This window comes from Etheostoma spectabile, chromosome 19 (genome assembly GCF_008692095.1).
Source record: "Etheostoma spectabile isolate EspeVRDwgs_2016 chromosome 19, UIUC_Espe_1.0, whole genome shotgun sequence".
Taxonomy (NCBI): domain Eukaryota; kingdom Metazoa; phylum Chordata; class Actinopteri; order Perciformes; family Percidae; genus Etheostoma; species Etheostoma spectabile.
In genome coordinates, this window is record NC_045751.1 from 1230218 (window position 1) to 1243037 (window position 12820).

General features: G+C 45.9%; 1 protein-coding gene and 1 long non-coding RNA gene across 11 annotated transcripts in view; one reads left to right on the plus strand and one right to left on the minus strand.

The window, feature by feature from the left end:
• The window catches only part of ppargc1a (peroxisome proliferator-activated receptor gamma, coactivator 1 alpha), a 330707-nt gene that overhangs the window by 311839 nt on the left and 6048 nt on the right, over window positions 1-12820 (plus strand). For 5 of the 10 annotated variants that reach the window (XM_032544183.1, XM_032544184.1, XM_032544185.1 and 2 more), the window contains exons 5-9: window positions 1153-1739; window positions 3657-3730; window positions 7388-8618; window positions 10346-10441; window positions 11472-11592. In XM_032544183.1, the coding sequence (XP_032400074.1) occupies window positions 1153-1739; window positions 3657-3730; window positions 7388-8618; window positions 10346-10441; window positions 11472-11592 (2109 nt within the window). Of the gene's footprint in view, window positions 1-1152; window positions 2498-3399; window positions 3446-3656; window positions 3731-7387; window positions 8619-10345; window positions 10442-11471; window positions 11593-12820 lie in introns of all 10 variants that reach the window. The other 5 variants (XM_032544188.1, XM_032544189.1, XM_032544190.1 and 2 more) reach the window with 2 other exon arrangements.
• LOC116707051 (uncharacterized) overlaps window positions 1-12820 on the minus strand; it is a 29512-nt gene that overhangs the window by 11951 nt on the left and 4741 nt on the right. The gene's annotated exons all lie outside the window — the stretch shown is intronic.

The following is a 12820-nucleotide window of genomic DNA, read 5'->3' on the forward strand; positions in this document are numbered from 1 at the left end:
ACACACACACACACACACACACACACACACACACACACACATTCTTGCGCTGCCCTGCTGCTTTTTCACTCATGTACACACATTTTTGTTAGTGTTTGTTCATCTTTTTCCCTCTGTTCTTGCTCTGTCTGGTTTCTTGCTCTTTCTCTCTCCCTCTCACACTTTTCTTGTTTTGGTGGCCGCCTTTAGAAGATGTTAGACTACTGCTCTAGTCTGCTATCCCAGGGGTCCATCTCATAATGAAAACAGGCTGATTGCTGTTGGGCTTTCCAGGCGAGGCATCGGCACCGTTGTCTCATTAGCTCCACCACTTATCTGCCTTGGTATGGTGCCTGTTGAAGAAGAAAAAAAAACATCGACAGCCACTCTTGCGGGAGAGATTGATGCCTTGAGACGACAAGATCAAAATATCAGACTTGATGTTCTCATTAAATGGTTCTCAAAAGGTTTTTTTTTCTAAAGGGGCGGGGTTGGTTCAGATTCATTTTAGTCATTGCAATTGGGTTCATGAATATGAATAAATAAAGTATGTGATAACGGTAATATGTTTGCATTTCATGTCAGAACGTGACATACTGAATGTTCAGTGTTATACAGCTCTTGATGATCTGCTCTTGTTTGGGGGGGAATCTATGTTTTATGCTTTCCCTAGTGCTTAAAATCCTCTGATTGTATAAAGCATCTGTATGTGATCAGAGTGTGTGGTAAACACAACACAGTCTTAGATTTGTGTGTGTTGTGCATACTATGTTTGCACATGCAGTGCATCAACCTTCCTCACATAGTCTATTTTCATACTGTGCCTTTGAGTCATCCATTTCTGGAGCACAGCGAATGAGGACTCCCAGAGGACATGGTACAGAGTGGCGCGGTGGTGCTCGCAGGGCCACGCAATTAAGATGATGGGCGGACCGCACTCCCAACATCGCCTCCCAGACAGTTGGGCAACCACTGTGCTCAGGCTGTCTGAGTCCCCCTTTCAGCTTCTTGCTGGCTCCATCTCTTCTACTTTTGATTTGGTGCCAAAAAAAGCACTTAACATTTCTCACAACTGAGTAAAACTTTTTATTTAAGCAAACTAAATAATTTTTTCTCTTACTCTCTCTCTCTCTCTCTCTCTCTCTCTCTCTATCTCTCTATCTCTTTTGGCAGACGGAGAGCCCCTGGAATGGAAAAGCAAGAGGGGGCTCCAGCCAACAGAACCGCCCGGTGAGGCGGCCTTGCACTGAGCTGCTGAAATACCTAACAGCCACCGATGACATCCTGCTCCACACCAAAGCCAGTGACGCCAAGAGCACCTGGGGTGGTGCCAATAGCAGGGACAAGAGTGGCCTGGGACTTGGTGCCTCTTCCTCTTCCTCTTCGCCGTCCTCGTCATCCACATCCTCGTTCTCCTCCCTCTCATCAACCTCTTCTTCATCTTCCTCCACCACCTCCAAGAAGAAGTCAGCTGTACCGTCTCAGCAGCAGCAGCAGCAGCAGCAGCAGCCGCCGCAGCATCACCAGCGAGGTGAGAGCCGGGCTGCAGGCGAGTGTAGTGTGGCTGGTGTTGGGGCTGGGAAGTGGCAGCGTTGCACTCACGATGCCGGGGTTAAGGAGTCGGAGGGTGCTTCTATCCCTGTCGGCCACAGAACCTCCACCTGCGGCCATGCCCGCCCCAAACTGGAGCACGGGTCGCCCAGTGAAGAAGGAAGGCCGCCAGGCGATGTGGGCCGCCTGGCCGCCGCTAGGTTTATTAGGTATATGCATTCTTATTCCCTCCCTCCCCGAGAGGTGAGTCACAGCTGTGAGCATTGCCGAGAGGCTGCGGGCGCCACTCAGGCTACTGAGGGCTTTGGCAGGCAAGGCCGTAGAAAAAGTAGCGGTGCTAGCCGTGCACCTCATAGGTACATCACAGTGACAATTAAGGAAAGAGATGAGAAGCCGGGGCACCCTTTACTTAGCCAGCTGCTCACCTCCAAACAGAGGCCTGCTCAATATCGAGCTCACCTACTCTCACCTAAGAGCACCCCTTTACCCATCATTCAGAGCAAATCAGCAGGTAAGAGGTCTGTGAGCCCAGCACAGGCTCCCTCAAAGGTGGAGGAGGAAGAGTTGGGAGGGACCACTGATTGTAGAAACCAGGAAGTATGTCAGCTTGAAGAGCCTGACTTAGGGTCCCTGTTGTCACCTCTGGCCTTAGACCTAGAGAGCTGGGGTAACCAGCAAGACTCAGGGCTAGACATGGGCTTTGGACTAGAGCTCGGGTGGCTAAACCAAGGGCTCTATGGGGAGGATGTTGGCCGTGATGATGATTATGATGATGATGATGACGATGATGATGATGACCATGTCATGGGCAGCCCCACTGCGGTGCTCTCGCAGGGCCAACCAAGCCCACTCTTCCCAGATACTAGAATTGCAGAGGCCGCCCCTCCCTGCATCATACAAGGGCAAGGGCACCCACACAGGCAGGCACTCAGCGAGCACCCCGACGACCAGGGCCTCCTGTTGTTAGGTAATCATAACTGCATCCCCCCACTGGCCTTATCTCTGCTCTCTTTTCTCCCTCTCCTGCTCTAACCACTTCCCAGTTTGACTTCATAACTAACTCCTATTCTAATTTGAACCTAACAGTCATTCTGAGGGCATAAACAACTACAACAAACAGCCTGCTAGCCAATGCTTTTCTTAGTCCCGAAGGGATTCTTTTAAATTTAAATAGAGTGCGATTTTTCAAAGGGGGGTGGAGGGGAGGGGGTGGGAAAAGGGGCGAGCCTTGTCTTGCTACTGTACGTCTTGTATTCATAAAGTCGCCCCTTGAACCATCTTTGGCTGATTTAGCGGAGTGTGCTGAATATGTACATTTAGACTCAGAGCCCGGGTGCTGCTCTTTAGGTTGTGCTACTAAAGCACGTTCCCTTAGCTGGAGCACAAGTCAGCCAGAGCCTCAGGCAACTGCACAAGCTTCCTTGACTCTCCTTTCTTCCTTTTCTCCCCTCCTCTGCTGTTGGTGCATGTGATTTATGACTTTTGTGTCCAGAGAGAGGCTCACACACTGTCATGTGTCTTGTTTGTGGCATCGTCTCTTTATGTCTTTATTCCATTTGTTGTCTTGAGCGGGGTATGTCTGTGTCTAGACACCTGTGAAACACGTACCATCACTTCATCCTGCCTCACAGAGTGGACAGTCTATCTTAAGACAATAAATTGTTAAAACGGGGTCAATCTAAAAATCTATGCTTTTCAGAGTAGTGTTCATAGAAAGACATTCTAACCAGGTAGGGGTGTTTTTGTAGTAATAATCACATTTAATCAGCCAATTTGAGATTAATTGTTGCAGAATGTGGACCTTTTCTCTTCTGCCATGAGTTGTTATACCTAGGTCAATAATTACCCATGCTCCTTTTTGTTCTGCAGCCAAACCAACCACCTTGCCACTTCCTTTGACCCCAGAGTCTCCAAAGTAAGTGTGAGAAGTTTTTCCACATTATTCTAGGCAAAAAGCAACAACAAACTACAGAAAAACAGCCAAAGCCAAAGAAAACTATATAGACTAGAATCCAGTTTGAGGCATTTTTTGTGACTCATTTCCATTTCTTAGATCACAAAAGCTTTTGAAAGTCTTACTTTCACCTGACAAGTAAAATGTTGCCATTTTTATTTTTGTCTTCCAGTGACCACAAGGGATCACCGTTTGAGAACAAAACCATTGAACGCACATTAAGTGTGGAGATTTCTGGAACCCCAGGTAAGCACACTTTTCTTATTATTTAAAATTTGTAGTTATATTATTATTATTATTATTATTATTATTATTATTATTATTATTATTTAAAGAAGTCTCACCTCCCTGTTGTAGCTTGAAATGGGTTAACTTAATCTTGATAGTTCCATCCCAGTTCAGAGTTCAAGGGGAAGGCATGGTATGTATGTGCCTGAGTATTGATTAGTCTTTCCAATCTCTTCAAGGTTTATTAGCAAACCCCTCCTATCCTCCACCACCTCTCCTCCCCTGTTACTGAAGAGTTAATATGCTTTCCTCTTCCTCTATCAGATCCTAATGCTCTCTGACTGACAGCTTACTTAGCTTACACAACACAGGGAAATTGAAATGGCAGTGTGATTGTTTTAATTGGTTTTGCGGCGTAATTCAGTTTTGCCTGTATGATCTGTGCCGTCCTTTCCTTAGGTCCCCAGACATACATACAATTTGATCAGCTGACTGCGCAGTCTATTTCCCATTTTAAGACTTGTATGCAAAGGATGTTGTTTTGTAAATGGAGTCAGCGCGAGGGCTTTTTCAGCATAATTATTGACATCATCTTTTTCTGTAATTGAGTAACTGCATCCGAAGAAAGCTATGGGCAGACGGTAATTACAAGACAAAAATGAAGAGAATACCAGCAAAAGCTGCAATATTGGGGCTCATATCTCTCTATCTCTCTCTTGATGTCAGTAATGACCCGGCGTCTCTCCGAGATTAATCATCTAAGGTCAATAAAAACAAAATGGCTGATGTTGCACTGGCCCCTTTGGTTATTCCATTACCAGCAGGGGAAATTATCCTCACACATGCCTCATGTCCGCCCCCTGCACCTTCTACTTATCTCTTGGGGGGGGGGGCACATCAGACCCCAAGAGGTCTCCATCTGTCCCTTTGACCACGGTCAAAGCGATGTTTAACCCTTTTGTGTAGATAAGCTTTGAGGGTCAAAGGGGACGCCGCCTGAGACCTACAGAAGGGAAAGAGCAGGGCTGCTTAGACTCTGGGGCAATCAAGCATGGTTAATATTTCTTCCTGTTTTACTGCACGTGGGTGAGTTTATTGACCTGTGGCCAATCCTGGGTGTCCGTTCTGTTCCATTGCATCCATTTTACACGGTCAAATAAAGCCCTTCACCTGACTTTACCGTTCTGAGTAAATTTCGGATTGAATATTAGCAGGAATGTCATTAGTCCAGAAAGCCCCAGGTTACTGAGCCCCTTTCCGACTTAGGGATTAGCTTTTGTGTCTCGTGCTGCCTGAGACAGATGGATATAGATCCCAGTAAGCAGGGGTGAGAGCTTTGAGGTCCGAAGTTACATGCAGATTTACAGTACAATAACATTCCACTACAGTAAAGATAATGGTGGTGTTACTGATAAACCGATGGAGGTCAGCCAGATGGGCGGCACCTTCAAGGTAGGTAGACAACTCACTGATGGAACTTTCCTTGAATTGCTGCCAGTGACATATCATTATATGCCTTTATGACGAGTTGTAGTAGTAGTTGTTACTGCTTCATAGAAAGATAAAAGTAACTATCAGTTGAACCTGTACATCTTGTACTGAGCCGAATGATGTTGAAACAAAATCAACTTTTGGACTGTTGGCTCAGCTGTGTGTTTTCTTGACAGCTCTCAGAGAAGTACAGTAAAGGCTACAACAGGCAGTGAGGCCCCCTGGGATCTGACTGTTCTTGCCTAATCTCTGCCAAGCTAATAGATTTACCCTGTGCTGCCGTGTTGTCTTTAATTACTGTATCTCATGACACTTGGGTGATCTGTGTGTTGCTATTTGCATGGCTTACTGCCGGATCAACTCTTTAAGCACAGAGTTGTTATTCGCTCCAAGGTCTCCTTGCAATTTACAGCTGGACGAGAAAAAAAAGATTAAAAAACCCTTCTCTTGCTGTCTTGTTCACTTGCTTCACTGTTTTCTCTTCGGTGGCTACATGATTGGTGTTTGTGTCTGCGGCTCATCCATCACTGGCAAGTTTGACTGAGAGGCACATATTTATCTAATTCTGATTTATTTCACCCCCATCGCTAATGGCTCCTAGTTTATGACCTAACGCGTACATTGTTTTGGACAGATGGTGCTTCATTGGTGAAGCAGAAGTTCCTAAGGCATTGTGTAGCACCCCCACCTCTCTCTCTCCCTTCTCCTTTTAATAGCTCATTTTCATTGGCATGATGCATATATATATATATATATATATATATTGGGATTGTGATATCACTATCAGCACTGAGTGAAGAGGGGGGAAAAAAAGCGGGGAAAGAGGGAAGTTGGGGCTTGCAGTCCTACATAGACACATTCAGATAATAAGTAGGATGATACGCCATTGGATCAGGCATTCCAAACACAGCAAATTGTTTCAGAAAGTTGAATATTTATGTATCAGGCTCCTGCACTCTCTTTGCCAAGCTGTCTTTCCCATGCATACTCTAACACTGGATTTGATACTAATAGCTGTCATTTGGTGCAATTCAACAGCGACGGAAGAATGATGTACATTATAGGCAAGGCAAAGATGGAGCGTAGGTGTTTCAAAGTGCCTGAGTTTGACTCCAGCGAGAGACTGTTAGTGTGTGTGTGTGTGTGTGTGTGTGTGTGTGTGTGTGTGTGTGTGTGTGTGTGTGTGTGTGTGTTTGTGCGTGTGTGTGGGCACATTTGTTCTGTGCGAGACAGAAACAGGATAGGATGTTGAGAGACGGAAAGGGAGAAATAGAGATTGATCCAGGGAAATGGCAGACAGGAAGAGAGAAAAAGGGAGAATACAAGACTAAAGGAAAGGAGGGAAAAGAGAGAGAGTAATGGTGTCGGCTGTTTGTGTGAGTGCATTAACAATGCTATAAAGTGGGCTCATCTCAGGACTTCCCATATAACTGCCATCTGTCTGGTTGTAAATCTGTAGAAGGGTGGGAAAAGATTGGGGGATGGGGGGGGGGGGGGGGGGGGGGGTCACAAGCAGTAGGGACATTTCATCTGAGAAGAATGACAACCCATTCGCCAAAACTTCCTGTGCTTCCTTAAATAGCAGCCATCTCGCCATGGGACATCACCAGGCATGCTAATGTGTACATGAAGTGTTGTGTCACATCTTCTTACATTGTTTCACAAAAAAGGGAGATGGTGCTGGGTAATCACTGCACAACATGCACAACGTCATGTCAGTGATAATTTTTTTCAGACCGGTTTTATTCAGATGAATTGGCTGCTGTCCAGTGTAGACATTTATGTGGGGCAAACAGAGATGTGATACATGTACTTACATTTTTTCTTCATTGGCGGCATTTGTCTTCTACACGGTTTTGTCTTATGTTTTTATTTTTTCATGAAAAGAGATCTTTCCAAGGTCAGAGAGGAAGGGAATGGCAAGTCATCCATATTACAGCACCACCGTATTAAGTTACACCGAGCATTACATTAATCTGTCAAGATTGCAATAAAATAGAGATCAGGATTAGGCCAAGTGAAAGTGAATATTTTAATCAGGCATGTATCTGTGTCCGCTGTCCATAAACTGACCGGGGAGTTTATAGATGGGGGGAGGGGGGGTTATTTGGGAAGGTTTGCATTATGATTCAATTTTTATTTTATTGCTCCACCACCAACCTCTGTCTTCCTCTCCTTTTGCAGGTCTGACACCACCTACCACTCCCCCACACAAAGCCAGTCAAGAGAATCCTTTCAAAGCATCGCTCAAAACCAAGTTGTCTTCATGTTCCTCATCGGCCTTGGCATGCAAAAGAGCCAGGCTGAGCGAATTGTGCCCCGGTGCTCTGGCCCCGGCCCCAGGTGCCTCAGGCGGGGGCCCCACCAAGAAGGGTCCCGAACAGACTGAGCTTTATGCCCAGCTGAGCAAAGCGTCCACCACCCTACCTTACTCGGTCACCCAACACTCTGTGGGGGTCGGCCTTGAGGAGCATCGCAGCACTAGCAACAATAAGCGGGCGGTGCCCCGTAGTTACAGTGACCATGACTATTGCCAAGCATCAGCTAGCACTAAGAAGGACGGTGGCACAGTCACTGTTACCATAACTACAGCAGCGGAAATGACCCTCACCTCAGGTGCCAACGCTGCTCCCATGCCTACTACAGGCAAAGTGGAGGACAGGCATGTCGAATGTAAGGACTCAGCAATTCCACCATCCTCTTTATCATCTTCATCTTCTTGTTCTCCATCATCAGCTTCATCTGGTCCTTTGGCAGAGCAGGTAAATTTTGCCTCTGTGAACGGAGAAGCAGCCCGGGTCCAGGAGTTAGGGAAGCAGACCCTTACACAAACCTCCCAGATCCCCTCACAAGAGGCCACTACTGACTGGGACCAGCTACACTCTGCTGCCATCAGCCGGAAGCTCCTGTGTGACCAGGAAATCAGAGCAGAACTCAACAAGCACTTTGGCCCCCCCTTAAAAGCCTTTTATAGCCCGGGTGGCCAGAAGAGAGAACCAGGCAGCAAACCAGATAAGGCTGCAGCCCCGAAGACACTTACGGACGGAGAGAATGGCTCCTACTCACAGAGGCTGCCTGGCTCCAGCTACCTGCACCCAGGATTCCTGCCCTTCCAGGATGAGTTAGAGCTGGGTGAGGGCCGTGAGAGTCGCTTCCTCTATCCGTGGGAGGGCACCCCTCTGGACCTTCTCTTTGACTGCCCCCCCTGCTCTCCCTCCTGTTCCCCACCATCCAGCTGCTCCCCTTCCCGAGGCTCCATCTCCCCACCTTCCTCCCTCCTCCTCTCGCCCAGCAGGCCTTTCTGCTGGACCAGCAGCGGCTCCCGCTCTCGTTCCCACTCTGGCTCCCGCAGCTCCTCCTCGCACTACCGGAGGCGCTCCCTTTCCAGCTCACCTGACAGACGCCCCTCCTCCTGGTAAGTCGGTTCTCAAACACAATCCTCCCGCTTCATTTGGCTGAGCTTTGGCTGCTTCCCACCCATGCAGTTTATACAGGGCTTGGAGCTGGCAGGGGATCTAGTGAGGAGTGTAAAACAGGCCTGATCAGTCGTCAGAGCTGGTGTCAGAAAGTATATACCCTGAAGACTCTCAGCATGGGTTCTTGACCCCCTGCTAGTCTTTGCCTTGCCTGGACTAAATGCAGGATAGATTTGGCAAGTGTTCCTGTGTGAGAGCTGTGGAATGGGTTCCAACCAAATTGTCTGCAGTTGCTTTACTAACCAAATTCTGCCTTTTAAACCAGGTGGTACTTGAATGTCTCTGAAGTGACAATGGGGAAAAAACGATTGGTTGACTGGTGCTATCTCCCTTAAACAACACACAATGAACAAAAGGGGGAAAAAAACAGAACATGAAACATGTGCCAGAAGCACTGGACTTTTGAAAAGTGAGTTTTAAACTCAAGGCAGGGAGTTTTATTTGAGTGTCTCCCGAACACTCACCCTCCTCTTCCTCACTCACTTCCTTGCATGCTCCCTGTTTTTGGTTTGATGCCGGGGCTATTGTTTTAAGCGGCAGCTGTTGTTTTTACTGAGTGGCAAACCCTCCTCTTTTACATCCCCAGAGATGAAAGCCAAATCCAGGCTGTGGAAGTGTAGTCTCAAACCCCTCTCAAAAGAGACTCTTATCATCATATCTCCATGTGAGAACTACATTTCCCATGCATCTGTTTGATCAGAGCTGAGGGGGTTTCTGTCAGGGTTTCTTTGGTAGAAGAACAGAGGCAAACCATTGTTACTGAGAAGGATGTGAGTAAATTAAGTTTGTCAGTAGTAGTTCATTGAGCGCCTCACAGTGTAGGACTCCACTGCAGTGACTCAGTTTGTTTGCCTGATTACTTAAAGGTCAGTTTACTCCAGTGAGCCAATAGAATCACTTTGCTCTGCTCGGTGCCCTTGTTCTTGTGCTCTACACCAACTCGCTCACAAATTATACGGTAATAGTCTCAAGGCATTCCATCACATTCTGACACTGACAAGCTTTCTGGAAACACTGTGTAGGGATTGGAGTCTTGGAATCGACAGAACAAGAAGCTTGTTATATTTTCATGCAAGAAAAGATAAATAGAATTTCAGCAAAAAATAATTCTCAAAATCCCTCCTCTATGTTTCAAGTTTCACAGCATAAGATCCTTGATCTTTCCAAACTGGCACTCTTTTGCTTCGCTGAGCTTTTCCAAACTTCTCTCCCTCCATCATTCAGCCCTTCCTTCTTCAGCAACACTTCAATAATTAAGCATCAGTAGCTTATGGAGTGTAGGGATACACGCTAGGGCCTACAGTATTGACCATTTCCTCATACAACATAGATAGCAAATACATGTATGTGCTATCTCAGGTGTTTATAAATATTCTGTTCAAAATCATGCACACTTAATGTGGCAGTAGGATAGAGAAAACAGAAGGTTTTGATCTGGAATTAAACCAGTTTTTAACATCTAAGTGGGTCTAATGACTATCAAAGCGGTTCATTTAGTTGTCAAAGCCAGGAACAAATTAACCAAGGTGTCACAGGTTTGCAGGAGTCATCAGTACCTACTATGATTTATTCAACCATTTTCGTGCAATATGTGAGATGAACGTCTTTCCTAGGTGTTGCTGGAAAGCATATTTTCATATATTTAACATTTTCTCTTTTCCCACAGGTCTCGTCACAACAACCCAGATCCAAGCACCATTCGTTCCAGGACTCACAAGAGCCCCCACCCCAAGTCTCGATCTCCTCTCAGCCGCAGGCCAAGGTGATTATTTTAAATTAATTATTTAACCTCCAATTTTTTACACTATTATTAACCTTTTGTTGAGTCGCATTCCTCAGGTTAGGACAAATGTTTAGTCTTAGCAACTGCCTGGCAAAAAAAGACCTGAGTATAGCATGCATGGCTGAATAACAGTCGCTGTAGACACATGCAGTGAAAGTAACTTTCCCTTGTCTCCACTCAGAAATACTTTGATTTCTTTGTGATTCCCTTTTCACATCAAGACCAATGCTTTTTCACAGCCTGTCCCATCCACACAGGCGCCCCGTGACAAACATTTAGGGCAAATATGTTTAATTGACCATGTTTTATTGGAGTACTGACAAAAGAATCCCAAATCCCACTGATGCACATTCACAGTTTGTATAATGACACTTGCTCAACTTAGTGCCTGTGTAGTTTTCCATGAGCCACTGCAGAAGGGACCATTTCATATGCAGAGAAGTACTGTCACAGTGCAGGGAGAGAGAGAGAGAGAGAGAGGGAGACTAACACCATCTCAGCACTCAGAGCTAGTTTTGGCACCCACAGGCCTAATGACACCCGACAAGGCTGAGAGTCGCTCATCAGTCGAAAACTTAACGGACGCGTCTTGTATTAGTCTGGCGTGTGTGTGTGTGTGTGTGTGTGTGTGTGTGTTTGTGTGTGTGTGTGTGTGTGTGTGTGTGTGTGTGTGTGTGTTCTTGATGAAGCCCCAACTAAGCAGAAGGTAATGACATGTGAAGTTATGCTGACAGTTGCAGCTGCCTGGCTCCCCGACCGCGCTGCTCGCCGGCACTCCCGCGGGCCTATCCAGCGGTCTCTGTAATCATAGCGATGGCGAAGACACATCTTATTAGCATGTCCATTTACTTTCCTCTGCAACCCCCTTTCTCAACAATCAGTGGTGAGAAAATAGGGGACTACTCCTTGGTAAATACTGGCAATTGTTCTTTGCAATCGTCAACAGGAAGGGTGCATTTTAGAGGACGAGCTAGGACAGTGATGTCATACGTATCCCTTTTCTCCTCAGGTATGACAGCTACGAGGAGTACCAGCACGAGAGGCTGAAGAGGGAGGAGTACCGCCGGGACTACGAGAAGCGGGAGTTCGAAAGGGCCGAGCAGAGAGAGAGGCAAAAGCAAAAAGCAATAGTAAGTCAACTGACACAAACGCCTTCTAATTTCCTCCTTCTTTTTTATCTGTGCTTGACTTTTATACGTCTTTCCTGCCGACACTGATAAAAGACTGCATGCAATCACTGCTGTGGCACACAAACACACAGAAACCTCCCACGGACACACACATTACTTAGTACGAGACAGCCTCCAGCCCAGTGCCATGTGCCACAGACATCTCCCTCCTGAAAGAATACATACAAAGTTAATTCCTGAATGATTCAGGCGACAGGCCCTTCCTTTGTATCTCCGGGTTGTGTATTTGTAACATCTCTGTCGTCTGGAAACACTGTCAACTCTTATTAATCGCACTACAGGGGTAACATGTTAGAATAGTGGAAAACAGAAACTAGGAGACCGAGACAAAAAAAATAAACGGAAAGTGATTCTTATGAGCTCTTTTCCTTTTTCTGTATCCATTTCAAAATTCACCCTGATGTAGTGAATATCACATTTCTCCTAATATGTCCACTTCCCGTGTCTCAGTGTGAAATTACTCAGGTTTCCAACAAGGTAGGGCTACTACCACCCGTTGTTGAAGCATACATTAAGTGATGCAGTAATGCAAATGTGGCTTGGCATGCATACATTTTCAGAGATGGAAAGACAAATAATTACGAGCGGTAAAGCTCAAGCTGTCAAACAAGGTTTGGGAGGCCGGGGATTTGAAAGTGTCTCCTTCTGTCTGTCTCTCTCACTCGGTTTTTGCCTCATTCTCTCACTCACACACACACAGGCAGCCCTCAGGGTGCCATCAAGAGAAGACCGCCTATTTATCAGTTGTCAGCAACTAAACCCCTAATTCAGCAAATGCTTCATTTTTTTTTTTTTATCTCAAACTGTATGTAAGCATTAAAGAAAGTGGAAAAAGCATAAAAATAGTCATCTGTAGATAATTTGCATCTTTCTCGGCTACTCTATGGAAGTCTAATGGGGCAAAGGTGAACTTTGAGTTTAGCACCAGGCAAATGATTTACATACATGTTAGTACTACCCTCAAGACAGCATTCAAAATTTCAACGAGTCTCAATGGACTTGCCCCAGTAATGGAAAGTAAATGAATGAATAAATAAATAAATAATACTAGTGATACACTATAGCTCCAGGCTTGTGCTGCATTATATGATTAGCAGATGCAATTAAACTACTCAAACACCATAATTGCAGCCTTGTGCAGTTAGTTCCTAAATTATTTGGCTATGAC